The 23,552-nt window shown below is 42.4% G+C and overlaps 4 protein-coding genes across 5 annotated transcripts; 1 reads left to right on the top strand and 3 right to left on the bottom strand.

The window, feature by feature from the left end:
- Nucleotides 1-175: 175 nt before the first annotated feature.
- On the bottom strand, nucleotides 176-4,603 carry LOC119123917 (zona pellucida sperm-binding protein 4-like). The gene is made up of 8 exons (XM_037253313.1): nucleotides 4,094-4,603; nucleotides 3,667-3,851; nucleotides 3,464-3,561; nucleotides 2,894-3,057; nucleotides 2,633-2,825; nucleotides 1,083-1,230; nucleotides 930-1,005; nucleotides 176-844 (listed from the first exon to the last, which is right to left on the bottom strand). Exons 1-8 carry the CDS (start codon nucleotides 4,509-4,511, stop codon nucleotides 693-695), a joined length of 1,434 nt encoding a protein of 477 aa, XP_037109208.1. The 5' UTR covers nucleotides 4,512-4,603; the 3' UTR covers nucleotides 176-692.
- Nucleotides 4,604-4,782: 179 nt separating this feature from the next.
- On the bottom strand, nucleotides 4,783-6,660 carry LOC119123898 (extensin-like). Its single transcript, XM_037253281.1, has 3 exons — nucleotides 5,468-6,660; nucleotides 4,910-5,281; nucleotides 4,783-4,841 (listed from the first exon to the last, which is right to left on the bottom strand). The coding sequence occupies exons 1-3, from the start codon at nucleotides 6,528-6,530 to the stop codon at nucleotides 4,783-4,785; spliced, it is 1,494 nt and encodes a 497-aa protein (XP_037109176.1). The 5' UTR covers nucleotides 6,531-6,660.
- A 584-nt stretch (nucleotides 6,661-7,244) lies between these two features.
- LOC119123916 (putative cation exchanger C521.04c) lies at nucleotides 7,245-14,016 on the top strand. Its single transcript, XM_037253312.1, has 20 exons — nucleotides 7,245-7,422; nucleotides 8,032-8,154; nucleotides 8,225-8,331; nucleotides 8,560-8,674; nucleotides 8,894-9,010; nucleotides 9,123-9,184; nucleotides 9,495-9,644; nucleotides 9,710-9,901; nucleotides 9,968-10,067; nucleotides 10,166-10,307; nucleotides 10,370-10,553; nucleotides 10,624-10,723; nucleotides 10,786-10,919; nucleotides 11,005-11,036; nucleotides 11,163-11,275; nucleotides 11,338-11,492; nucleotides 11,819-11,913; nucleotides 11,989-12,067; nucleotides 12,146-12,254; nucleotides 12,721-14,016. Exons 1-20 carry the CDS (start codon nucleotides 7,260-7,262, stop codon nucleotides 12,792-12,794), a joined length of 2,346 nt encoding a protein of 781 aa, XP_037109207.1. The 5' UTR covers nucleotides 7,245-7,259; the 3' UTR covers nucleotides 12,795-14,016.
- Nucleotides 13,518-17,191, bottom strand: LOC119123918 (kelch domain-containing protein 10-like). Of its 2 annotated transcripts, none has more exons than XM_037253315.1 (10): nucleotides 16,931-17,191; nucleotides 16,209-16,330; nucleotides 15,921-16,142; nucleotides 15,647-15,801; nucleotides 15,416-15,564; nucleotides 15,266-15,350; nucleotides 15,126-15,192; nucleotides 14,989-15,036; nucleotides 14,779-14,918; nucleotides 13,518-14,700 (listed from the first exon to the last, which is right to left on the bottom strand). In XM_037253315.1, exons 2-10 carry the CDS (start codon nucleotides 16,291-16,293, stop codon nucleotides 14,491-14,493), a joined length of 1,161 nt encoding a protein of 386 aa, XP_037109210.1. In that variant the 5' UTR covers nucleotides 16,294-16,330; nucleotides 16,931-17,191; the 3' UTR covers nucleotides 13,518-14,490. The 2 variants fall into 2 exon arrangements, with proteins under 2 accessions (XP_037109210.1, XP_037109209.1); XM_037253314.1 differs by having other exon boundaries at nucleotides 16,209-16,301.
- Between the last annotated feature and the right edge of the window lie 6,361 nt (nucleotides 17,192-23,552).

Here is a 23,552-nt window from a genome sequence, read left to right as displayed (position 1 = left end):
GATCCCATCTTACTTTTGGCAAGAGGACAATTGACCAAAGAAATGATATAAGTGGCATATTGTGTAATTAAGAATATCCAAATGTGAAATCACTGACAAATGCTGAACCTTATTTGTGCATGAAGTGTTTTTACATCACAAATATTATTATGCAGTCGCCAATACAACAACAAAGTCAGTTTTATACAAATCCTTTATTGCAGCTTATAAAATTACATTATTATTATTACGTGATTCCCCAAAAGAATGATCCAATTTCACTCAAGTTATTATGAATGAATTACAGATACAGCTTTGTTCATTTTTCTATGCTAGTGTCAGGCCAAACAATTAAATGTGCTTCCATTAATCGGAATAGGTACGATAAACCTGTGTATCTACATGGGGCCATCACAATGTGTTAATTAATTATTGCAGTAATATTTTTGTTTGGTAATCATATTTTATAATGTAACATTGGTTCCTTGGCAAAGTAAAGATGGGAAACACTGGATTTATTTTCATCTGCTAGTGAAACCATCACAGCGTTTCTTTTGGCCTTATTAAAATCCTTTGAGCTGTTCATCGAACTCACCTCGTTTAAAAATCGGCGTGTGCATCGGTCCTGTGTTGAACATTATGATTACAGGAAATCATTACCAGAGACACAATGTGGGGGAAAAAAAACACATAAGACTGGTCGTCCTGTGCCACTAATCACGAGACAATGCATTTTTTTCAAAAGGTTGTAGCAAATTGCCATATCTTCTATGTCCTGTCCAGGGTTTGACCATAATCAGAGGTCCAGCAGAAACCACAGTCCTTGTTTCCGCCTTCATCTGGCTCACAGATGACACATCTCTCTCTGAACAAACAGACAGAAATCCAAATATTGTTGAGAATCATAAACAACCTGAAGACATTTTGCATCTTGTAAAGAAATTGCTTACTCGTCCTGTAACATCGAGGCTCACAGGATTGGCCAGAAGCCATGTTACACACAGATGTGCTACAGTGAATGTACACCTGGGGAATTTTTTTTTATTAGAACAAACATCCAGTCATGTTAATGCTAATTTTTTTTGATGTGGATTGTGCATTACCTGTTCACTCCGGGGTTGCAGTGAGTTGTGGTCAACAAAGGTTAACATTTTGAATATAAAGCGCCTGTGGTGACCCGGGAACTTCACACCGTCGCCAGGGAAGACAGCAACCGGGGTAGCTATGTAGCGATCGTCAACGTTTGGACACCTGCAGGAAGAAATATTTTACACCCGAAAGTTTATCCAATATAATACAGTATGGTTTTATTCATTTATTCATTTATTTATTTATTTATGTGCTTATGTAGTATGTATTTATTTAATTAATATAATGAGTCGTTTTAATTATTTATATCCCTTTTACATAAACATTGACTATTTTGCATTACTAGAAAAACTACCTATAACAAAGCCTCCAATGTTTTCGTTGATATTACGAGCATCATTTGATCATTCGTCAGCGGAGGCTGAAACAGTGGCTGATTGCAAAGTAAATATTGACAAGCAATGTTGTTTGTAATTTTCCATTATGTCTTAGCTGGATGTTGTCAAGATTACCATGTCCACTCAGTCACAGTTAAATATCAGGTACAGCGTGGAAACTCTTTGGATTCATCAACGTTCAGTCATTTAAAAAAGCCACTATAAATGTCGGTATTATGAAAAATATATGTTCACATCAACGTACTTGTATAAAATGTCCACTTGTGTCATTGTCCACCCCTCAGGAGCCCCCCCCACCCCTCTCCTAAAAAAGGCTACTTTAAAATCATATTTAAAATGTAAGAACGCTACCTATGAAAACATTGCAGTTGCATACAATAAAATTTTCCAATTGCTGAACAAGATATTGAAATATTACACATATGCATTTAGACTTAGACATCGGAAAGATGTAGTGATCGTGATTTTACATCCTCCGTTATCGTCGGTAGCCATGTCGTTCTTGACCATGTATTATAAACTATTTTGCTAGCTTTAATTCCTTTTCTTAATTTCATCAGTTGCATCTTTTATGAACTTTGAGTCAGAAATCAATTACCGTTTTTTCCCATGTATAATGCGCAAAATTTAACTAATTTATTGTCCTAAAATCTGGGGTGCGCATTATACATGGGTACAATTTTTATTATTTTTTTTTAATCTGGATATCATACGGAGGCCGCCATTACAGATGCGCTTTCTTCTCTGCTGTTCACTTCAAACACGCTCCATACGAACACAATGCTCTCGTATCAGACGCTTGCTCGATCACCTGCTCGTTTGCTGTCACAATGTACCCTACACTAATCCGAAACATTTCCTCGCTATTGAGTTTGCTAGCGCATGCGCAGTGATACTGACCGGCAGAATAACATCCGGTTGTTCCCAAAGATGATCTTTTTTCTGAAATAATTTTACGTTTACGGACTTAAGTAAGAGTCAAAATTTGGGTGCGTATTATACATGGGTACAGGCTTTTTTCCAGCATCAACATGCCATTTTTAGGGTGCGTATTATACATGGGGGCGCATTATACATGGAAAAAAACGGTAAATTGAAAAGTTCCTCACCACATTGAGCAGATTAAAATGTCAACCGGGGAACATGTAAATAGGTTTCGCTGTTACCCGTTGACGATAATGTCCCACTGAGGATCGCTATGCGGATTGGCAGTGGTGGTGGTCCAACAGCGCCCAAGGTTCAGGACAAGATTGGGATCAGTCCTGTCCATAAGTTGAACCTCCACATACACGTTGTCCCTCAAGATTTTGTTCACAGGGTAGTCAAACTCCGTATAGAAAGAGTTGTAGGCCACATCCTCTGCAAGAGACATACTCATGACATTTTGTTTCCAAACGAAGCAGGGTACCAGACGTCGGTGCACGTACCTTCATTACAACCCTGCGTGAAACATTGTCCATTACCCAACTTCAGCCGCACGTTGATGGGACCCAAAGCAGCGACTGAGAAAGGAGAACTCCGCAATGGTAGCATTTCTGCAATCATACTCTCCACCAAACTGGTGCTGCTGTATCGACACTGGAAGAGTAAACTGGAAAAAAGAAAGGGGGATGTTAGAGAGCATTCCGTTTAAAAGGGTTTAACAAAATGGTTGGGATATTGGACTTTTGGTGACACACTAAAATAGGTTAACTTGATCTGAGTTCTGAATTTCGGGTAAGGGTTAGGTTTTGTCTAACAAGAATGTAAAGGGGAAAAAAATACATTTACACAGAATAGGATTATTCGTGGTTTAAAACTTTTTTGGTGAATTTTGCAATTCAGCTCCTTGTTAGACAACAACAAGCTGTGCAAAAGTACAAAAACATGAAACCATCAAAAGTGTGAGATGTTCCAAAGTTCAAATTAAGTTGTAAAAGTAACATTACATTTTAGTTTCATCCTAAATTTGACTCCCAATACCAGATATCTGTAAATATTTGAAGATAACACCTTACTCAAAGCTGCTGTCCCTGGTTATGGCACCTCGTGGCCCCACTCCAACTTCATAAGAGGAGGTCATCCTATTCTCATAGATGATTTTACCAGCCACCTCCTGAAAAAGACATTGTGAGAGAGAAAAAAAAAAAGTATATATATATATACACACACAAGCCCTGTTTGGTTTTGTGTGGGTTGTGAAAAACATTAAATATCTTACCGCAACGATGGTACCGCAGGAACTCACTGGAAACTGGTAGATGGAAAAAGCAGAATTGGAGTCAATCTGTGTGCATTCAGGACCATCTCCCAACATTGAAATCGACCCAATGTCTAGATTGGGTAGAGTGGCGTCTCTGGCCACTACCAAAATGAACTGAGCATCTTTGGTGCACTGGATGGTCACTAGAAGAACAAGACATCGTGATTGGTTTGAGATGACAAATGGGAAAGTAAATGGTATTCACCAGTCGTGATTTTTTTTTTAGTGGTCACTCAAGCTAATTGGGAAGATCTTAAGAAGATAGCACAAAAAATGTATCTCTTTTGAACGTCACTGAGATCTACAAGTCTACAATCTCTAGTCGTGTATGGATCAATATACTGTACTGGAGAAATAAACAAAGAAGAAAAAATGGATTACGTACCACTTTTCCCATAGTAACAATCCCGCCCATCGTAGCAGCAGCTAATGGCTTCACACCCATAGGGAGATATATCAGAGACGCCACATGGAATTCTTTGGACTCTTGGCACATCACAAGTCTGGGCATTAGGGTCAGGTTGGTAAGGGTTAGGGTCAGTGATTATTGGATTTATACTATGGTACTTTGGGTAGTAGCAATTGCGGCCATCGAAGCAGCAGCTCATGGTTTTACAAGAAGTGGCAGTAATACCAAAGCCTCCACATGGGATTCTTTGGACTCTTGGCACGTCACAGCTCTCGAAGTTAGGGTCTCTCACACCAGGTTTGACAGGGAATGGTGTCTCTTTTTCTGGAGGCTGTGGCTTTGTAATAAGGTACTTTGGGTAGTAACAATTGCGGCCATCGAAGCAGCAGCTCATGGTTTCACAAGAAGTGGCAGTAATACCAAAGCCTCCACATGGGATTCTTTGGACTCTTGGCACATCACAAGTCTGGGCATTAGGGTCAGGTTTGACAGGGAATGGTGTCTGGTTTTCTGGAGGCTGTGGCTTTGTAATAAGGTACTTTGGGTAGTAACAATTGCGGCCATCGAAGCAGCAGCTCATGGTTTCACAAGAAGTGGCAGTAATACCAAAGCCTCCACATGGGATTCTTTGGACTCTTGGCACATCACAAGTCTGGGCATTAGGGTCAGGTTCGACAGGGAATGGTGTCTGGTTTTCTGGAGGCTGTGGCTTTGTAATAAGGTACTTTGGGTAGTAACAATTGCGGCCATCGAAGCAGCAGCTCATGGTTTCACAAGAAGTGGCAGTAATACCAAAGCCTCCACATGGGATTCTTTGGACTCCTGGCACATCACAAGTCTGGGCATTAGGGTCAGGTTTGACAGGGAATGGTGTCTGGTTTTCTGGAGGCTGTGGCTTTGTAATAAGGTACTTTGGGTAGTAACAATTGCGGCCATCGAAGCAGCAGCTCATGGTTTCACAAGAAGTGGCAGTAATACCAAAGCCTCCACATGGGATTCTTTGGACTCCTGGCACATCACAAGTCTGGGCATTAGGGTCAGGTTTGACAGGGAATGGTGTCTGGTTTTCAGGAGGCTGTGGCTTTGTAATAAGGTACTTTGGGTAGTAACAATTGCGGCCATCGAAGCAGCAGCTCATGGTTTCACAAGAAGTGGCAGTAATACCAAAGCCTCCACATGGGATTCTTTGGACTCTTGGCACATCACAAGTCTGGGCATTAGGGTCAGGTTTGACAGGGAATGGTGTCTGGTTTTCAGGAGGCTGTGGCTTTGTAATATGGTACTTTGGGTAGTAACAATTGCGCCCATCGAAGCAGCAGCTAATGGTTTCACAAAAAGTGGCAGTAATACCAAAGCCTCCACATGGGATTCTTTGGACTGTTGGCACGTCACAGTTCTGGAAGTTAGGGTCCCTCACACCAGGTTTGAGAGGGACTGGTATCTGTTTTCCAGGAGGCTGTGGCTGAGATATCTGCGGAAAATATGGATCATAAAATCCACGAGGCAGCACGCTTTGTGGTTCTGAAGTTTGATCATTTAGGCTCCTAGGCATTTGGAACATTGGAGGATAATCAGGTAAAGAAAATGAAGGCTTCGGTGAGCGGTCAGGTGGAGGATTACCGGATTGCTGGGGAAGTTGACGCCCTGGCAGTCCATGAGATGGAGGATTATCAGGTTTTGGGGGTAACAAAGAACTATCAGGTGACTCAGAACCTTGGATCACAGATGGTCCAGAAAACGAAGGATAGTTTGGTAGCTGATCCACAGGTTTTGGGGTTGATGGATTACTGGGTCCCTGAAAACGTGACGGGGAATCGTAGTAAATAACGGGCAGTCGGTGATTCCTTGGTGGCTGTAGCCCTGGAGGATACAACTGTGATAAACCAGGAACAGCTGGGTTGTACGTGACAGGGTAACGAGGACTAAGCCAAGGCCCATAGCCCAGGCCAGGAGGCTTCTCCAATGAAGAGTCCACAGATGAAGAATGTCTCGAAATTGGTGGCGTCGGCTGATTGGGGGGTCTGAAGTAGACATACGAACCAGATCCTGGTGGATCTGGCTGGCCTTCAGAAGGTGGTGGAGGATTTTGCGATTCTGGAGGTTTGAAAAATAGCCATGGAAGAACATTTGGTTTTTCGGAGTTTAAAAAAGGAGAACTTGCCTCTGCAGCCATGTAAGGTGGAAGTACACCGTCTGAGGAGGCAGGTGGTCCTTGCTGAGATGGTTGGGGGGATGAAGGCCTCGGAGATGGACTTCGATAAGGTGTTTTTCGCAGATCGTAAGGGTGAATGTAAGGCAGTTCTGGTCGACTCTCTTCCAGTCCAGGTGGCAACCAAGCTCCAACTTTTGTCCAAGTGAAGCACCATAGCAGCGCTAGTCCCACAAATGAGATGGCGCTCCAGCGTATGATCATGGCTTCACTGAAGTCTGATCCAGACAGTTCCCAAGTGCGCCATACACTGTATGCCTCCCACCGTATTTATATTTGGAAAAACAGGATGTCTTTAAAGTACCACCTCTCCTGGTTGAAAAAAATTCACCAATCGAGCCCTTTCTTTTTTTCCTCTTCCAACGCAGTGTAAACTTTTGGTGTGTATCTCCTGTGGCGAAAGCTCAGCTTGACACTTTGGGTCACTCAAACTTTTCACAAGGCCTTTGTGACCTCAAGTTGTATTTGATACCAAATATTTATTTGGAACACAATACAGCAAACAAATACAGAGTTAAATGTTTATCTTGCACCAGCAAGCATCAAGCAGTTCAAGGTTTAGATGACACTCAGGGGGGGCATGTTAATCGCTTACTTGGAGTATAAATTTCCACCATGTGCAATGTAATATACTTTTTGAAGTTCTGCACTGCAGATCATATTCACATTTAAGCTGTAATTGTGCCAAGGATGGCGTCTAAATATAGTAAGACTATCAAGCTATTTAGCCATCTAGCTAGCTAGCCCTCTATCTCATATCTCTATCTGTATATTATATATAGACATATAATATATGATGGATATTATTATGCTTTAAATTTTTAACTACAAATACAAAATCGTCAAAAGAAACACTTTTTCGCCCATACTTCCTCCTATTAGGGAGCTTTCCCTTTAAGAAGAGAGAACTATCGATTGCCTACATTTCCCACAATGCCATTCGCTAACTCCCCGGACGTCAATCCGCTTGCCTTAGTACTGCTGGAGCTGGTCGACTCGGGTTCCTCCGGTCGCTTTGCACGGCAGCCCAAGATGTCTTCGTCGGGTTCGGACGCGAATAGTCGCAGGAGGAAGAGGCCGGCTGAAGACCCTCAAGGTGAGCTACAAAGGGCTTCAGTCATGGCCGAAAGCAAATTTTTGTTTTGATTATTCTCGCGGGGCTCAGCGAACGGCTTAGAAATGTATCGACGACTTAGAATTGGAGTGACAGCTCCTTTGCCACATGCGTGTGCATCACAGTAAGTTTCCTGTAAAATGATGAAAATCGGCATTTCTGTGTCGTCTTGCAGCAGATGAGACACAAAAGTGGGACGTGAGTGAATGGGAAGTTATTACAGAACCATGGAAAGCGAGAAGTCACGAAGATTGGGCAACATTTACTCATGAAAGCAAGTGGTTTTCTCACGTGACACCGTGCCATTAAATAGAGGGAATAGCCAAGTCATGCTTTTATTTTTTTTAGCTTAAAAGTTTCATAGAGTGACTGTTCTGCCTTTCATCAGAATAGACAAAAGCCTTTAAAATGATCTGTCATTGGTTTAATGGAAATGTTATTCATATTAGCACTCGTGGCATCGGGTACTTGGTATCGGAGTACTCGAGTCTTGGTTGTCCTACACCTCTTGCCCCAAAATCAGCTGGCGTAGCTCTCCTGAGAAAACACGCTCTAGAAATTGAATTAATGATTGTCTTTACGGCATTGCAGATACTCCACCCGAACAAGAAGATGACCAGACAACTGTCAGAGGTTCACAATATCACTCAGTGGCCACACACCAACCCGCATCTCCTGCCCAGTGCACAAGAAAATACCCGTCAGCACATTCTCGTGAGTAGTAGCAACGTTTACGTTCTTATTACAATTTGGCTTAACAAAACATTTGTTTCTTTTCCTCAAGATCCAAGCCATCAGCCGCACGATGACAGCTGGGAGGAGATTCAAAGCTTAAGAACCATCAGAGCCGAGAACGAAGTAGAAGCCAACAAGCTGGTCAACAACTACAGAGTATGACTTATTGTTATTGTGATGACATTTTTATTATTATCGGTTATGTAATTCGACCAATTGTGGCAGAAAGGTTGTAACAAAACCTGAATATTGTGCAAAAAAAAAAAAATCTGAAACAGTCAACATTTAGATGGTTCATTTTTGGTTCACAATGAAATTTCCCCCGGCTGCCCTTTTTTTTTTTTTTTTTTTGTAAGTACCCTTATATGTCCGAATGTGTTTCAGTTTGGCTTTAGAAAATGGAAGAGCCACGTGACCGAGCGTCCCTTTGAAGAGCGATCGGAAGTGGTGAAAGAGCTCTACTCAGAACTCAACGTCATCAAGCCACATACTGGTCCAGGTACACTTCAGTCTGGTTGAATACAACCAAAAATAGAGTGCTGACACTAAGGTCACCTGAATAAATCCTTTCTTAATATTTCATGATGAATTTTCATGAGCTTGGACTCGAATGTTTTTTTAAAGATGATCTTTTGCCTATTTTAAAAGGTTTTCAAACGTGACATTTAATCAGACAATTGATTTGACTGATATTATTTTTTTTTTGCCCTTTTGTCAGGCCATCTCATCACATGTGGAAATGTGCTGTATGTGTTTCTATTTGGTTGGTGGCTTTCCCTGATGTACCTGCTGGTGGGCTTACTGATGTTCCTCACCGTCATCGCTGCACCCTATGGTAGGTTTAGCACACGGGATTTGTTTCAGACCAACTCGCGATAGACTAGTTTAATGCGCAACATAACAGCTGGAATTTAATGTCCAGTTTTCTCTCTTTTCTACCTCTTCAGGACAGCTCTGCTGGAAGCTGTCCTGTTACTTCTTGTGGCCATTTGGAAAGTTAGTTCACCAGGTATTGTTTTTTTAATTTAATTTATTGGATATTACACCTGGCCATAGCCATCTATCTATTATATTTGTGTTTTATATCATCTTTTTTTGGCTGGAATCCTCTTATTTTGGTTAATTAGGCCTATTTTTATTTTTTTTCTTCAAATTATTGACCTATATGGCTTTTCACTTTGTAGATGAATTGTTAAGGGCTCAACAAACATGATTTTTTTTTTTTTTGCATTCTTGGCAAGTGATATCTTCTCCACTATATTCTTAATTGTGTACATTCATTCAATCTTCTGATTGTGAGCGCTTGATGATTATTCTAGATTGGCCATCCAGGCAGACGTGAGCAAATGTCTGATTGCGAGTGCACCGTGGACTGGATAGAGGACGACTCACCTGTGCTGCTGCCGTCACCTGCCGAGAGTCCCGTGCCAGAGGAAGGAACCGAGCGACCAGCGCATTCTGGCTACTGGGTAACATTTGATCATGTCGTGAAATATAATGACCCAAAATATTTAATATACGTTTTCCCCTTTAGTGTCGTTTCTCCACGTATGTGTGGTTGTTACTGGGATATCCTCCGCTGGTGATTCTCCACTCTCTGATTTGCCTCCTCTCCTGGATCTTGGTCTTCACCATTCCTGTTGCCAAGATGAACGCACGCGCTTTTGTCGTCATCCTTCTCTTGCCTCCGGAGGATGTGTGTGTGTCAGCCAGTTTGCAGAGCAAGGTAAGGGAACAGATTTTTTTTTTTTAACTACAACACAGATAACATGATTTTATTATTGTACTTTAGCGTGAAGGTTTCAAAAGCCGGACGCTGCTGTGTTGCTACCATGCAGCAAACTGGTACTACTACAAGTATACTGTTGATGGCATCAATGTTTTTGCTGTCAGTATCCTTTCATGCGATAAGCATCAGTTGATTTGGACTGACATCACATTTGCCATGTTGTAAAATAAGACCAGTTATTCCCTTTGACCCTCCTCCCAGACCTCCTCCCTCTTGTCATAATTGCTTTGATAATCGGCTACGTAGACAGAGAAAACCAGTACACCAGCTCTGACGTCAAGTTTGCCATAGCAATCGTCTCCATCATACCATTGTCGTACTACATCGGCATGGGCATCGCCAGGTGAGCTTGATAACATCACACACCAAAACATCTTTCTCACTGCTTTTGGAACCATCCCACAGCATCTCGGCCCAGAGTAACTTCGCCGTGGGCGCCGTCGTCAACGCGACCTTCGGCTCCATCACCGAGTTGACTTTTTACATTACGGCTTTGCTGAGAGGTCACCGGGCAGCCAACCCGTGCCTGCAGGAGGTCGTGAAGGCCGCGCTGACCGGCACGCTTCTCGGTTGCATCCTCTTCATCCCTGTGAGGCGTCACATTTTGCACACACGTGGCGATGTTCTTGGAGCAATGCAACAATTTGCTCCGCCTCCAGGGTATCTGTATGATTATCGGCGGGTTGAGACATCGCGAGCAAAGATTTAACAGCCGCTGCACAGGAGTCAGCTCTGCACTGCTCTTCATTTCCGTTGGAGGTAAGTACATTTCTCGTCAGTGCAAACTTACCTGATTTAATCCCCCACAATCATGTCCGCAGGCGTCTTCGCCCCGACATTGTTCTCCAAGGCTTATGGGAACTTTGTGTGCGACTCGTGCACCAATTCCACGTCAAGCAACACCACGAGCAACATCAGCGGCCCGTTCATCTGCCGCAACTGTCACTACGATGTGGTGAGCGCCCTCACTCGGACATATAACGGACAAATTGGTACAGTGTGCAGAACATTTCACATCATTCTTTCTATCTATTTAACAGAACAACGGGACACTGTTTCATCACCATGTTCAGTAAGACATTTGAGTTCCTCTTAATAAGCATGACAGATTTAGTTTTTTGCAACTCGCTTCAGGAAATCTGAGCCTCTTTAGTTGAACACAATCTGATGTACAGGTTTACTTGATTTTGTTTTCTAGGCCCCTGGTGTACACTGTGTCGGCCCTCTTGCCCGTGGCTTACATCATCGGATTAATATTCACGCTCAAGACACACTCCCACATCTACGAGATCCACGTTGGAGACAGACAGGGTAGGATTATAGTCCCCCTATGATGCTAATTGATGCTAATTGTCACGGTCTTTTGGAACCAGAAAGCAGTCACCAGCAGCATGGTGGTCCGGTAGTTCACTGGTCCCGATGGAGGTCTCTACTCATCCTCATCTTGGCCACCGTGTTCACGTCGGCCTGCGCCGACCTGGCCACGGAACATATCCAGCCCATCCTTAATCAGCCTACAATCTCCCAGGTTGGGACATATGGCATAAGTACTCACTTGGGCAATATTTGAGTTTTTTTTTTTTTTTAAATGGTCAAAAAGCCAAACAATTTTTTCAGGTAACTTTTTATATTGTAAAACAGCCAAATGGTTTTAATTCCTGTCATCAGCTGTGGATTTTGAAAAATGAACTCGCCTATTTTGACAAAGGATGCACATCTATTTTTCCAAATGTAAGAAGTAAAAGTCCGATCATGAAATGTTCAAGTAAAATACAAATATCTGAAAAATCGACTTAATTAGTAAGAAAATATTTGTCTTGGGTTTAATGTGTTTATATTGTTTTCCTTCTCCAGTATTTCATCGGGGTAACAATTCTCGCCATGGTTCCCGAGATCCCTGAGATCGTCAACGGTATCCAGTTTGCACTTCAAAATAACATAAGTCTCAGGTACTCTCATGAACACAAATTTCAAATGAGACTTTTGCTCTTTACAATAAATCCTTTTTTTTTTTTTCCCTTCAGTTTAGAGGTAGGAAGTTGTATCGCTGTGCAGGTCTGCATGCTTCAGATTCCGATCCTCGTCTTGTTCAATACCTTTTACGTAAGGTCTTCTCATTTCTCTGTGCAGCAGTCAGACAAGTTGATTTTTCAATTTACGCCGCCATTGCTGTTTTGTCAGGATGTGGGCTTTGTGCTCTTGTTCAGCGACTTGCACCTTTGGACCAGTATCTTCAGCGTGATTCTGGTTAACTACATCTTCATGGATGGCAAGTCGGATTATTTTCAAGGTAAGTGTTTGACAACTGCGTGTACAAAAAGAATCAAATTTTTAACTAAATAGAGAATTGTCTTCAATGTTTTCATTTAAATAATTCAATTGATATTAACCCATGTATAAAATAGTTTATTTTACTAACATATAAGTTGAATTTATTCTTAGTTGTCCAATTTATAATAAAGGTAATTCTGTACAAATATTTGTGTCTTTTATTTAATTTTTATTTAGCCTGTAAATTGACAGCATAATTACAAAACAGTATCAAAAAAATTAACATTGTAAAGTATTGATGTAAAAGTGTCAAATGTATTATTTACAATAAATCAATGAATTGCAGTATATAGTAGGGTAAATAAATTTTCAAATATTAAAAAAAAAAAAAAAAAAATGAACTAATTTCAGGGAATATCTGCTATTGCATTCAAAAATAAAATATTTCCCCCTTTTTTTCTGCCTTCTGTGTTTTTAAAATGCAGGTACAGCTCTGGTAATTGTCTATCTGATCCTATTGGCTCTCTATTACTTTGCTCCATCACCAGCAGGCTGCTGACTTGGAGGACCTATTCTCGGCACTACTCACAAAAATTGGGCGGGAGGAAGCTAAAATACATTTAATGTACAGATTAACTTAACTTTTTATTAAATTGTGATGTTTTAGTGAACTTTAGGTTCATCCTGAAATTTTACACCAAAGTCTAACAGCCCAACCTTTTTGTGAGTAGTGTGTATAATGAATGGACAACAAAAGGAAGTGCTTCAACGTTAGCATTGATGCTAACATTATAACTCGTGTGGAGTGTTTGCACAAGTAAATTATAAACCCCAAAGAGTTTAATAGTCACCAATACCACTCCATGTTTTAAAACTTGATCTTGATAGAACTTTCCCCAAATATTTCATATTGATGTTTAGAATTAAGCATATTCATGAATATTAGGAAGATTCTATCCCTTCTTGTGACTGTTACGCCAGGTGCATCTAAATAAATGAAAATTTATTTCAGTAGTTCAACTCAAAATTTAAAACATTTACGAATCATTGAAAAACGTGAGTTGACCATGACACTTTAATTTATTAAGATGTACCTGTAAAAGAGCCAAATGTTCTATTTTGTATTTTTGTTTTAGAGATAAATAATAGAACAATGTGCACTTTTTTTTTTTTTTTTTTTTTTATCTGTGTGTCAAAATAGTATGTGATATTTTAATACGAAAAAATGACAGTGTGTAATTGTGGCAATATACTCCTCCATACAAATATTTGGAAAAAAACAGTCTGCCTGACTTTTATTGCACAACAAGAATTAGACAAATTTACAGAATCAAATATGGCATGCCAACATGCAGGAGAGATCACAAGCGTCACAAATAGAAACATCTCCAACACAAGCAAGGCCTACTTTGAACACTGCAGCAGACTGACTTAACAAATGGAGAAAAGTGACAATGCGGAAAAATTAAATTTCCATTACAGTGCTGAATGTGTCCCGAGGTTAAAACTGTGCTTTTCAAAACTGTACCTTTTTTACAGTTGAAAAAAAATAAAAAATCATGAATAAGAAAATAATGTTCTTTATGACACTTTTTCGGGCAACATTTAGTTATAAAAACAAGCAAACACAACAACAGAGGAGTAAACAGCAGCACGTTGATTTAAAACAACTTAGTGGCTTAGTGTAACCTGCACGCAACCAGCACCTTCAATGATAAAGAGGAATCTGAGCATTCAAAAGGCACCAGATGGAGAAAAAACAAGACTGCAAGTGTAAAATTAAAAACAAAAAAAACACTAGGAGGAGGCACTAGAAGTCACAGTGATAACATAAAAACAAATCCATTAGAATAATCACATCTGAACATTACACTTCCTGCTTTTGTCCCACAGTTCCCCACTATTGCATTCTGTTGCTCCAAAACAAAAATATGAACAAAATACAATGGAGTGGAACACTTTGACACCAAACTTCAAACGCCTCTCGAAAATGCAAACCAGTTACCGAGGCCATAAAATCACAGTTGACCAAATGAAATTAGGGTCTGTACAGACAAGTTAATCTCAACACGGATGTCTAAAATAAAACACATTCCCAAAATGTTTAAGGAAATAGATCAGACTGAACTCCAGAAGGCGATTTTCACAACCACAGTCAGTCGTTGGGTTTATTTTTTTAACGACGGTTCACCATGCAACACTCACCTCTGTCCCATCACGGAGCGGCTCCTCCTATGATGAGATGAGACGTCTACCTACTTGAGCCGTTGGATGAGCGTGTGTGGCAGTCCAAGGCTGAGCAGCTGCAAGGTGGACAGCTGAGCTAAGTGAGGAACCGTCTTCAGTAGCTTCTCCCAGGCCAGCTCCAGCAGACTGGGCACCACCAGCCACACTTTGTACAACGAGCCCGTACGTCGATTCCCAGACATGTTCACCACGCCGCCGTGGACGTACATGCAACCCGCCTGAAGGAAAGGGGAAAAAAAAAAAAAACGGTGTAAATTTTTTCTTCTTCTCATTACAGTCTTGATGTTACGACTCACAGGCGTGACGGCGGCGCAGTGGAAGTAGGCAGGCTCCGGCATGACGGCAGGCAACTTGGTCCACTGAAAGGTGCCGAGGTGGAGCTTCCACAGGTCGGCCATGATCCACTGACCGTCGTAGCCGCCGCAAATGAACACCTCTGTGAGAGAGAACGACGAGGCAGTTGTAAAAGTAGCAGAAGGTACATGGATGGGGAAAGAAGACCTCACCGTGTTGGACCTGCACGCAACTGTGACAGCGTCGGGCAGCGGGATATCCTGTCATCAATATCCAATCAAACAATGGCAATAATATACAAAATCTATTGATCTTGGGAAAATAACATTCAAAGCATTAAGGCACTGACCTATTTTTTCATGGGCTTTGGTGGCTATTTCCTCCCAGTAATTTGTCTCCAGGTTATATGCGTGAATCTGGAAAAAGTTAGATTTTTTTTTTAAACAATTTGGAACAAATTAATTTCAATGAATTGAAGGTACGGCTTACTTTGTCGAGTCGATACGATGACCAGGAAGTCCCGCCTCCTAGAATGTATATCCTTTGTCCATCATGAGCTAGCTCGTGTCTGTACCTATGACATCATCCAATAACACCGTGATGATGCCACTCAGATCAACTCACATGCTCTCCTCTCACCTCTCCTCGGGTAGATCTGTGGGCACATTGTTGGGCTTGAGATGGCTCCACTCTTTGGTAGTCAGGTCCAGCCTGTGCAGATCGGTGCTGTAAAGGTAGCCCGTCGTCCCTCCAAAAACGTACAAGCAACCGTTTATGATGACCATCGCCTGCAAAGGGGCAACACAGCATGTTTCTGGGCCATCTACTGAAAAAAAAAAAACAATAAGACAATGCTGTGCTGTAAGTTACCTGGCCGTAGATCTTGTTGGGCTTGGTCCCTTTGCAGCCCAACAGGTTCCATTGTTTGTACTTAACGTTGCAAACGTGGACGTCGTTTCCGTTGTTTTCACCAAATGGAATGCCCGTACCGCCAAACACCAGCAGGTTGTTCCCATGGAAGACAGCTACACGTAGCCATAAAATCAAGCTGGCTCAGCATTTTTACCACCCTTCCACTTCGAAAATGGTCAAACAATACAAAACACTGCCCCTCTCACAATATTTTTCTCTTAACAGCCCTTACCTGACATGGAAGCGAGCTCCGTGGGGACGTAACCCTCCGTTTGAACGCGGTGCCAGGTGGCGGTGGCGAAATGAAACCTCCACAACTCCCTGAAGAGAGGAAAGTCCTCATTCTCCGCCCCACCCGCTTCCTCGAAGTCCGGGTTGTAGCCTCCAAACACGTACAGGTGAGTGCTGTCTGCGACACAGCGGTGTCCGCTACGAGCCGATGGCACCCAGGGTCCTGGGAACGTTAACAAATGTGGATCTCCTTCGTGGTCCGAGCGTGTCGGGACAATCAATGCATTACCTTCTCTGAGAAATCTGTTGGGGATGCGCAGGTTGGGGAAAGCGGGGGATAAAAGTCGTCGAGCCTGGAGCCAGCGTGCCCTCATCTTGAAGCCTGTACAATCAAATCCTTCAGTTCTTGTCCTTTAGGGTTACAGGTGAGCTGGCTTTAGGCATGAGCAATGGGGTAGACCCCAGATTGGAGACCAGCTAACCATAATGTCGAGAAAAACCTGCGTTGACACTAAATGCATCAACACGCAAAAGCCTGAAAATGATCCTTATCATTTAAATCTGGATCTAAAACATGCAGGATCAAATCCTTAGAGGACTGAAGTTGGTGACCTCTGACCTCGAGTAAATGAGGGGTTATTCGGCTTCAGGATGACCCGAAAAAATGTATGCACGTAATCGGCTACTACTAGCTGCATTATATCGACACTGCATCGACATTCTATCAAATTGATGGTGTTTGCATGCTCGGCAAATGAAATGTATAAATGCAGGATACAATTAAAAATGCATTTTGATATCGCGTCATGCGCATTGATGCTTGTCTCGAAATTTGCATTTTAGGTCTTTACATGCAGCTAGCCTTAGCATGAGTGCATGATGCATTCCTAAAAACACCGACACGTTCATTACAACACAAACAAGCACCGCGTTACCCCCCAAAGCAGTTGATATAAAAAAATAAAAAAACGTTTTAAACGGCCGTGCCAGTTTTATGTTTAGTTTACGCACCTGAATCTCGACTCGAGGGCCTCCAGGACAGTTTCTCGAACTTATTGAGCTGACTGGAGCTTTCATCCTTGACCGGCGTAGACATGTTGACGAGGCAGCGACAAGCACCACGAGAGGTTTTACTTGCGGGTGCGAACGGCAAGCCGCCACAACGTCGCTTTAACGCGGAACACCATTAGAGGGGAAACGTGTTGGGAAATAATACAGCTGAGCTTTGAGCAGACACGCCAGATACTGCTGCTGTTAGTGGTGCGCTGCGGTCACGTGATCCACGCTGACCAATCAGGGGAGAGGCGTTCAAAAGACGCATGCTTGTGGATTGAAAAATACACACGCGTCCTTCCATTCAATTTAAGCAGCAACCTTTAAATAGTCATTTAAAGCAGAACATGTATTTTACGTAATTGTTGTGTGGAAAGAAATAGCTCATACAATTTTACAATTTGATGGATCCATTTTTGGTTGTATGTGCCTTGTGATTGGCTGGCTGGAATAGGTTCACCTGTCATACACTACGAACGTCAAAAATAAATAGATGGATAAAGCAAAGAGTTGTCATTGACGAGCTCTCGCCGCTAGATGGCGTGGTCAAGTCACCCGTCCTCCCTCAGCTGGGGGATTTGTATCCACGGGCCCTCATTATTAGTACATGATGAGGCTGCATTTCTCCAAAAACGCAAACAGGCTGGATATTTAAGGATGGAGGAAACGAACGCCAGCAGAAATACAAGGTCGTCGTTTAAAAGAAAGACTTTTGCACCTCCTGGAAAAGCTTTCAAGTTATCTGCAGCTCATTTATGTGTTTAGAGTTTCTGCAAGAACGTAAAAAAATCTTCTGGCCATGTCTGCAAGAACAATCACAACTATCCATCCATTTTCTTATTTCTAATCGGGTCACGGGTGAGCTGGAGCCTATCCCGGCCTTAAGAGGGCTCGTTGCCGTCTGACCGCAGTGCATTATATATCAAAAAAAAAATTTAAATTGCGTTTCAAATAGGAAAAAGCCGGGAGAAATATACAGGTGTGGAAAAAATAATTTTGACCGATTATATTGTCTGCAAATGTGTTTTGAGATTTTGTAACGTTTTCAGTTGTTCGTAAAATCAAACAAAAGTGTTCATTTTACTCTAACATTTATCTTACACAGTGGTGCCATTCAGTGACCGCTTTTAAATCCCTTTTCTATTGAAATAATCATAATAAAATTAAAATATAAGTGGACTAAGATAAACGAATATCTATATCAATATCATTTTCCAATGCTCGTATATTTTTCCATAGCTAATTATAACGAAGCCCCCTTCCCCCCCGGTAGAAATTGATTAGTGTCAATGCTGTACAATCAAATCATGAGAACAGAAGCCAGCGTCATTGTTACACGAGGAACGTACATTTCTGCCAAAGACTGCGGGAGAGAAAAGGGGGGTATTAAAGATCACAACCTCAAATATCAACTCTGCACACTGTTGCCAAGTCTTGTTGCTATGGAGATTGCATCCTACTGCAGGTGTGAGTAAGTCAACTGTGCTTCCCTCTCTGTCTCTTTATGCTCGTCTGTATGGTACACGGGCGGGCTGGCGGGCTGGCGGGCGGGCTCAGTGTGCATGTGTGAGCCCATGTGAGTGTGCTTCCGTCGCAGACATGCTTGCAAACAGCCCCGAGGTTGAAACATTGAGCTTCTGTTTTGAGTCCACCCCCCATCCCCTACATACTGTATGCTCTCTGTTTATTACCAAGATCGGCCTCTCACTAATAGAAGCTTATTATCTTTCGATGCGTCATATTTCAACATTCTGCTCGGGAGGTCTGTCCAAAGGCGACAACCGAGGACCTTCTGAACTGTGCAAATGTAATTAAGCCTCAGGCAGGGTGTGCAAATAAATAGCTGCATGAGTCCAAGTAGTGCTAGCAGACGTGCAGTGAACTGAGATGGTTTCAAGGAATTCACTGGAGAAGACTGGATGTGTTTGGAATTGAACAGAAATGACTCTATTATATATTTTTTTATTTATTGACTTATGACTTACTGATTTATGTTAGGCTTCTTTTGGTTGAATTTTTTTGTCTTTTGTAGTAAAGGTGTTTACTTTTAAATGAATTTGATCGTGTCTTTGTTTATTATTAAAGCTGAGATTGTCTTTTGTCATAGAAATTCATATATAGCTTGTTTGTTTAACAAGAGCACCTTGAAAAAAAGAATCACTGACGGAACCCGTTGAAATATTGAAGCTAGGATGCGCAGACATGTCAAATGGAAATGGATGGCATATTTTTTTACACTCGCACATTGACTTGTCCAAGTGGATCAGATTTGGAGCTGTTGTTGCGCACTGCAGGCGGCTGCTACTCGCCTTTGAGTCTAACCGAGGCAGACTGAGGGAGGCTTATTAAACCATGGGCTGCAGCCTTATTCTGAGGACCACAAAAGTGCACTGCGCCACATAAATAGCCCGCTATAATGTTCACCATCATCTAAATATACAGTAGCAAGTGCACACGTTTGGATGTAGCAGCCTCTGTGCAGAAGTGTTATTAATAGGGACTGACATTTTCACAGTTCATGGCTGAATCACTCTTTGCAAGCCTTGGTGAGCCTGCACATTTGTAACACGATGCAGAAAAGCTCGCACAAGGCTCTGAATGTGCTTATGATTACATTGAGGAGGAAAGACAAAAGATGACGGCACTCTGTTTTTTTCTCTTCATTTTCTGCCAGTTGAAGGCAACGAAGGACGGCAACTAAGTTCTGTTAACAACGACACGGCCGTTCCAATTTACCGTATTTTCCGCACTATAAGGCGCACCGGATTATAAGGCGCACCTTCAATGAATGGCCCATTTTAAAACTTTGTCCATATATAAGATATATACATTTGGCCCGCCTGCTGTAGGGGCTCAATATTGGTCCATATATAAGGCGCACCTGATTATAAGGCGCACTGTCGGCTTTTGAGAAAATTGGAGGTTTTTAGGTGCGCCTTATAGTGCGGAAAATACGGTACAAAGACATTCGCCATTTTAGGAAGAACGTTTTTGCGTATATAAATTATACTTTGAGTTTGTACATTCTTCAAAATGAGAAATGGCAAAAGACATGACAGCCAAAGTACAAAATAAAAGGTTTATTGTTAGGACCCCGTCAACAATTCTTCAACCCGACGTGGCCCCGGTGAGCACTGGGCTGTAGCGTGAGCGATAGCGCTCTGCCAGGATAGGACCATTAAGGCTCATTAGTCCCCTATCGATAGCCTTGATGATCAGGCCCGTGTGAGCAAGAAGGTGGCCGAAAGAGAAGGTCAGCATATGGATCTTAATCTGACCTCTGTCATGCTCACATTTTATGGAGACATTGATTGAGTCGTGGAAGGGGGCACTTGTTGGCCAAACCTCCTGCAGTGTATTTGATTTTTTACATGACTACCCATGTCTCATTGTGCATTGCTACAAAAAAAAATGGATGTTTGGCTTTTGGTTAAAATTTTAAAATGAGATTGCTAAGTGAATTTTATTTGATCTTTCATTAAACAGGTACGTCAAATGTTTGGGATAAAGAGAAAGCAAATTTCCAGGCAGAAAGGATGAGTTAACATGACAAAGAGTGGGTGGGTCCACAACATAAGAGCGCAGTTATGTAATTGTTTATGTGTCCCCTCTGAGTTCATGTTAGCTGATAGAAGACACCCTGCCTTCGCTGCTCTTCTTGGCTTCTGCCACATTGCATTAATGTCTTTATTCCTAGTGACTGGTAATGGGCCTACTTTGAGCCCACTACTTGTCTCCTAGATCAACTTGTACAGTAGAAAGAGAAGGACAGAAGGTGAATTCAGAGATTTGTTACGAAATACATGTTTGAAGATCGCTGAAACCAAAGACGGAAAATTCTGTTGTGAACTATTGAACTATGTAGAAATGGTTTTCAGCATTTCGGTCATACATTTTTTTTTTTTTTTCCTTCATACTGTAGAAGGTTACAAACTGTAGCCATAGCTAGCTAGCAGTGGCGACATGCTAGCCAGCTAGCTATGCCTACAACAAAAATTCATTTTCTCGTTCCCAATCATGACCGCTTTAGAGTGCCTCGTTATTGCGGCTTTTTCATTTTACACCATTTGTAAGTAGTTTTTTTTTTTTATTACATTTTAAAGGAATTTGTTTTTACCCCCGCCAGCTTCATTTTCCCTAATGCAGTCTCTTCAGTACTGCACATCATTTAAAAGAAAAGAAACCCAACAACAGAGTCTGGCAATTTTACTTTCAAGGTTAAGGTGACCCAAAACTCCCAAGCTGAAAAGTTGACAATGCTCAGCAGAGGACAGCTGGTAATGTTTAATCACAGGAGGAGTTTTCCCTGTGAGGCTTGCAGACCTTCCTTTCACTTTGTGACAGTCACAGCCGGCCTCCTCCACCTGGAAACACGCAACCCTGAACCTGGGGCCAAAGGCACAACTTTTCACCCTCTAATGAACTAGAAACTAATTAATAGCTTTTTGATGAGGCAAAAAGTCAAGTTAGATGCAGTAAGATGTGTCGGCTATATTGTTATGCTATCGGTGACATATTCAGTCCATTGCGCAGTGATATCAATTGATCTATGCATCGAACATGATTGTGCATAATGGTGACTCAGTGCTGTTGTTCCACCGCACGCACTCATTGGCAGTCATGCACATCTTCAATTGTTGGAGACGCCTGGCAGAAAAGGCCGCTGAGTGTTACATTCAATTACAGACCCGCTGCGACTGCTGTACGAGCGCCAACCTGGCGAGATGGCAAGAACACAAATCACAATGGCCAAGAGGCTGGGATGGTGCCCCGGCCCGGCCCGGCCCGGCCCGGCGGTGTTCTAAAACGGGCTCGTCGCAGACACTCCTCCACGCGTCTCTTCCTCTCGTCTGCGCACTCAGGTCAGCGGAAAGGGAATGTAACAAACATTGTAGGCCTTGGTGCTCTATTATTCATATCCTGCTCCCAGAATAGCGTACTCAAACAGTACACACTGTTTCATCTGGCATAAAAAAGAAAAAACTGTAAAATTCCCCCCCCCCCCAAAGAAAAGCCTTTTTACTTTGACTGGCACTTTTCTTAGATGATGGATGTCCAACATGGCAGGTTGATTGACCATATATGTTATGCATGCCTGGTTAAAAGGGTGACAGTCCTCTCTTGCCCATCCGACCATGAACTCTATGTGCATCAAGCCAGACATCCTGCCTGCATGTGAACCAAGACCCGGCGGCCTCCGGGAACATTGGAACATCTCGGCACTGTTACGCAACACGTGGGCGCAGTTGTCTACAAAAAAACATTGCAGAGATGTGAGTATTGTGGCTACCTTTATTATCGTGACAACAACGCCGACGTTATTCTGGAACCAAAATTGATCGGATTGAGCAAGGCGTGGCGATACAATCACAGTACTGTCAGAACATCATGTCTGATGCCCCCCTCCACATTTGTGAGCTGTGATTGACAGGCGGGCTAACCAGTCTTGGCAACGAAGAATGAGGGAGCAGCAGCGGGATCACGTCAGCCTCCCATAATAACGAGGACACGACAGACCCCCGTTTCTGTTTCCAAATTCCAAACTGGTTTGTACTATGAATCGGACCGACAGCTTTTTGCCTGACCGGGTTATCGCAAGAAGAGGCGCTCTCTGCTGCAGTCGCTCTCATTAATCCAGAATTAATATCCCTGAGGTGGCCCCAAGTGCACCTCTGGGTGGTTCAAGTGCCACTTTTACGGCAACTCCGACACCCTTTTTATTGGTACCTGCACTGTGTCAAGAGTGAATATCCCAGCATGCAACTGTCAGATGACAGCTTGCAGTGAAGTTTATCACAAGAAACACAATGTTAGATTTGAGAAAACTCTGCCAACGACCTAAATGTAGTTTAACGTAGTTTTTAAGATATTGTCTTGCTTGAATTATAATTTTTTTTAATCACATCATGTTGCAGGGCTATTGTCTTAATCAAAACTACCTCAAAAGCCATTGAAAAAAAATGGCCGACTTGAGTGAAGCATATTTTGATTTCCTTCAACTGCTTTTTGTCCCAACTCTACTGCATTGCAGAGCCACTCCGACCCACCCCAACTACTCACACTACACTCCCTTTATTCGATCCCTCCCAAGTAAAACTAATCCAGATTGTTAAACACGGCATCACGCTTTAAAAGGATTTAAAACGCCTGTTTACGTTTGCGCTTCCCGTAAGCTGCGACTGCCACAACTTATTTTGTCTCCACACGACAACAGGCATGAGGGAGCCTTGCACGCATCAAAACCACAAAGTGTGTTTCTATAAAAAGGAAGGCGTAATTAGTAAATGTCATTCGAGAGGGGTATGGTGAATTAGAAGCGTGCTGGATCATGTAATTAGGACCGCAGCCTTCTCATGGGCGACTGGGGGAAGGACACCACGGCAGGCAGCATCCTCTGTGACAGCAGCGGAAAACACCAGATGACACACACACACACATTCCCGCTGGCTTATATACACACAGACACGCACACATGCAGGGAGAGATCACACAGTGTCCAACAAGACTGACAGTGATGTTTGACTGTTATGGCGTGGATTTTTTTCTTCCCCCCCAGCCACCTTTCACGTATCTGACCGTA

This window comes from Syngnathus acus, chromosome 6, assembly GCF_901709675.1.
Source record: "Syngnathus acus chromosome 6, fSynAcu1.2, whole genome shotgun sequence".
NCBI classification, from domain to species: Eukaryota; Metazoa; Chordata; class Actinopteri; order Syngnathiformes; family Syngnathidae; genus Syngnathus; species Syngnathus acus.
Note: the sequence above shows the minus strand (reverse complement) of the source record. Positions and strands in the feature narration are given on the sequence as shown.

Bases quoted from the DNA above. Each gene is read 5' to 3' on its own strand.
- LOC119123917 (XM_037253313.1), bottom strand. From the start codon at position 4,511: ATGAGCTGCTGCTTCGATGGCCGCAATTGTTACTACCCAAAGTACCTT. The intron at 3,852-4,093 runs GTACGTAATCCA...TTGTTCTTCTAG, and splicing joins TTGTTACTATGGGAAAAGTG to TGACCATCCAGTGCACCAAA. The intron at 3,562-3,666 runs GTAAGATATTTA...TGTCTTTTTCAG, and splicing joins CCTGCGGTACCATCGTTGCG to GAGGTGGCTGGTAAAATCAT.
- LOC119123898 (XM_037253281.1), bottom strand. From the start codon at position 6,530: ATGATCATACGCTGGAGCGCCATCTCATTTGTGGGACTAGCGCTGCTA. The intron at 5,282-5,467 runs GTATTACTGCCA...GTGGAGGCTTTG, and splicing joins AATCCCATGTGGAGGCTTTG to GTATTACTGCCACTTCTTGT. The intron at 4,842-4,909 runs GTATTACTGCCA...TACTACCCAAAG, and splicing joins AATCCCATGTGGAGGCTTTG to TACCTTATTACAAAGCCACA.
- LOC119123916 (XM_037253312.1), top strand. From the start codon at position 7,260: ATGCCATTCGCTAACTCCCCGGACGTCAATCCGCTTGCCTTAGTACTG. The intron at 8,675-8,893 runs GTACACTTCAGT...CCCTTTTGTCAG, and splicing joins CAAGCCACATACTGGTCCAG to GCCATCTCATCACATGTGGA. The intron at 10,308-10,369 runs GTGAGCTTGATA...ACCATCCCACAG, and splicing joins ATCGGCATGGGCATCGCCAG to CATCTCGGCCCAGAGTAACT.
- LOC119123918 (XM_037253314.1), bottom strand. From the start codon at position 17,015: ATGTCTACGCCGGTCAAGGATGAAAGCTCCAGTCAGCTCAATAAGTTC. The intron at 16,302-16,930 runs GTGCGTAAACTA...TTGATTGTACAG, and splicing joins GCCCTCGAGTCGAGATTCAG to GCTTCAAGATGAGGGCACGC. The intron at 15,037-15,125 runs GTCAGTGCCTTA...TATTGATGACAG, and splicing joins CAAAGCCCATGAAAAAATAG to GATATCCCGCTGCCCGACGC.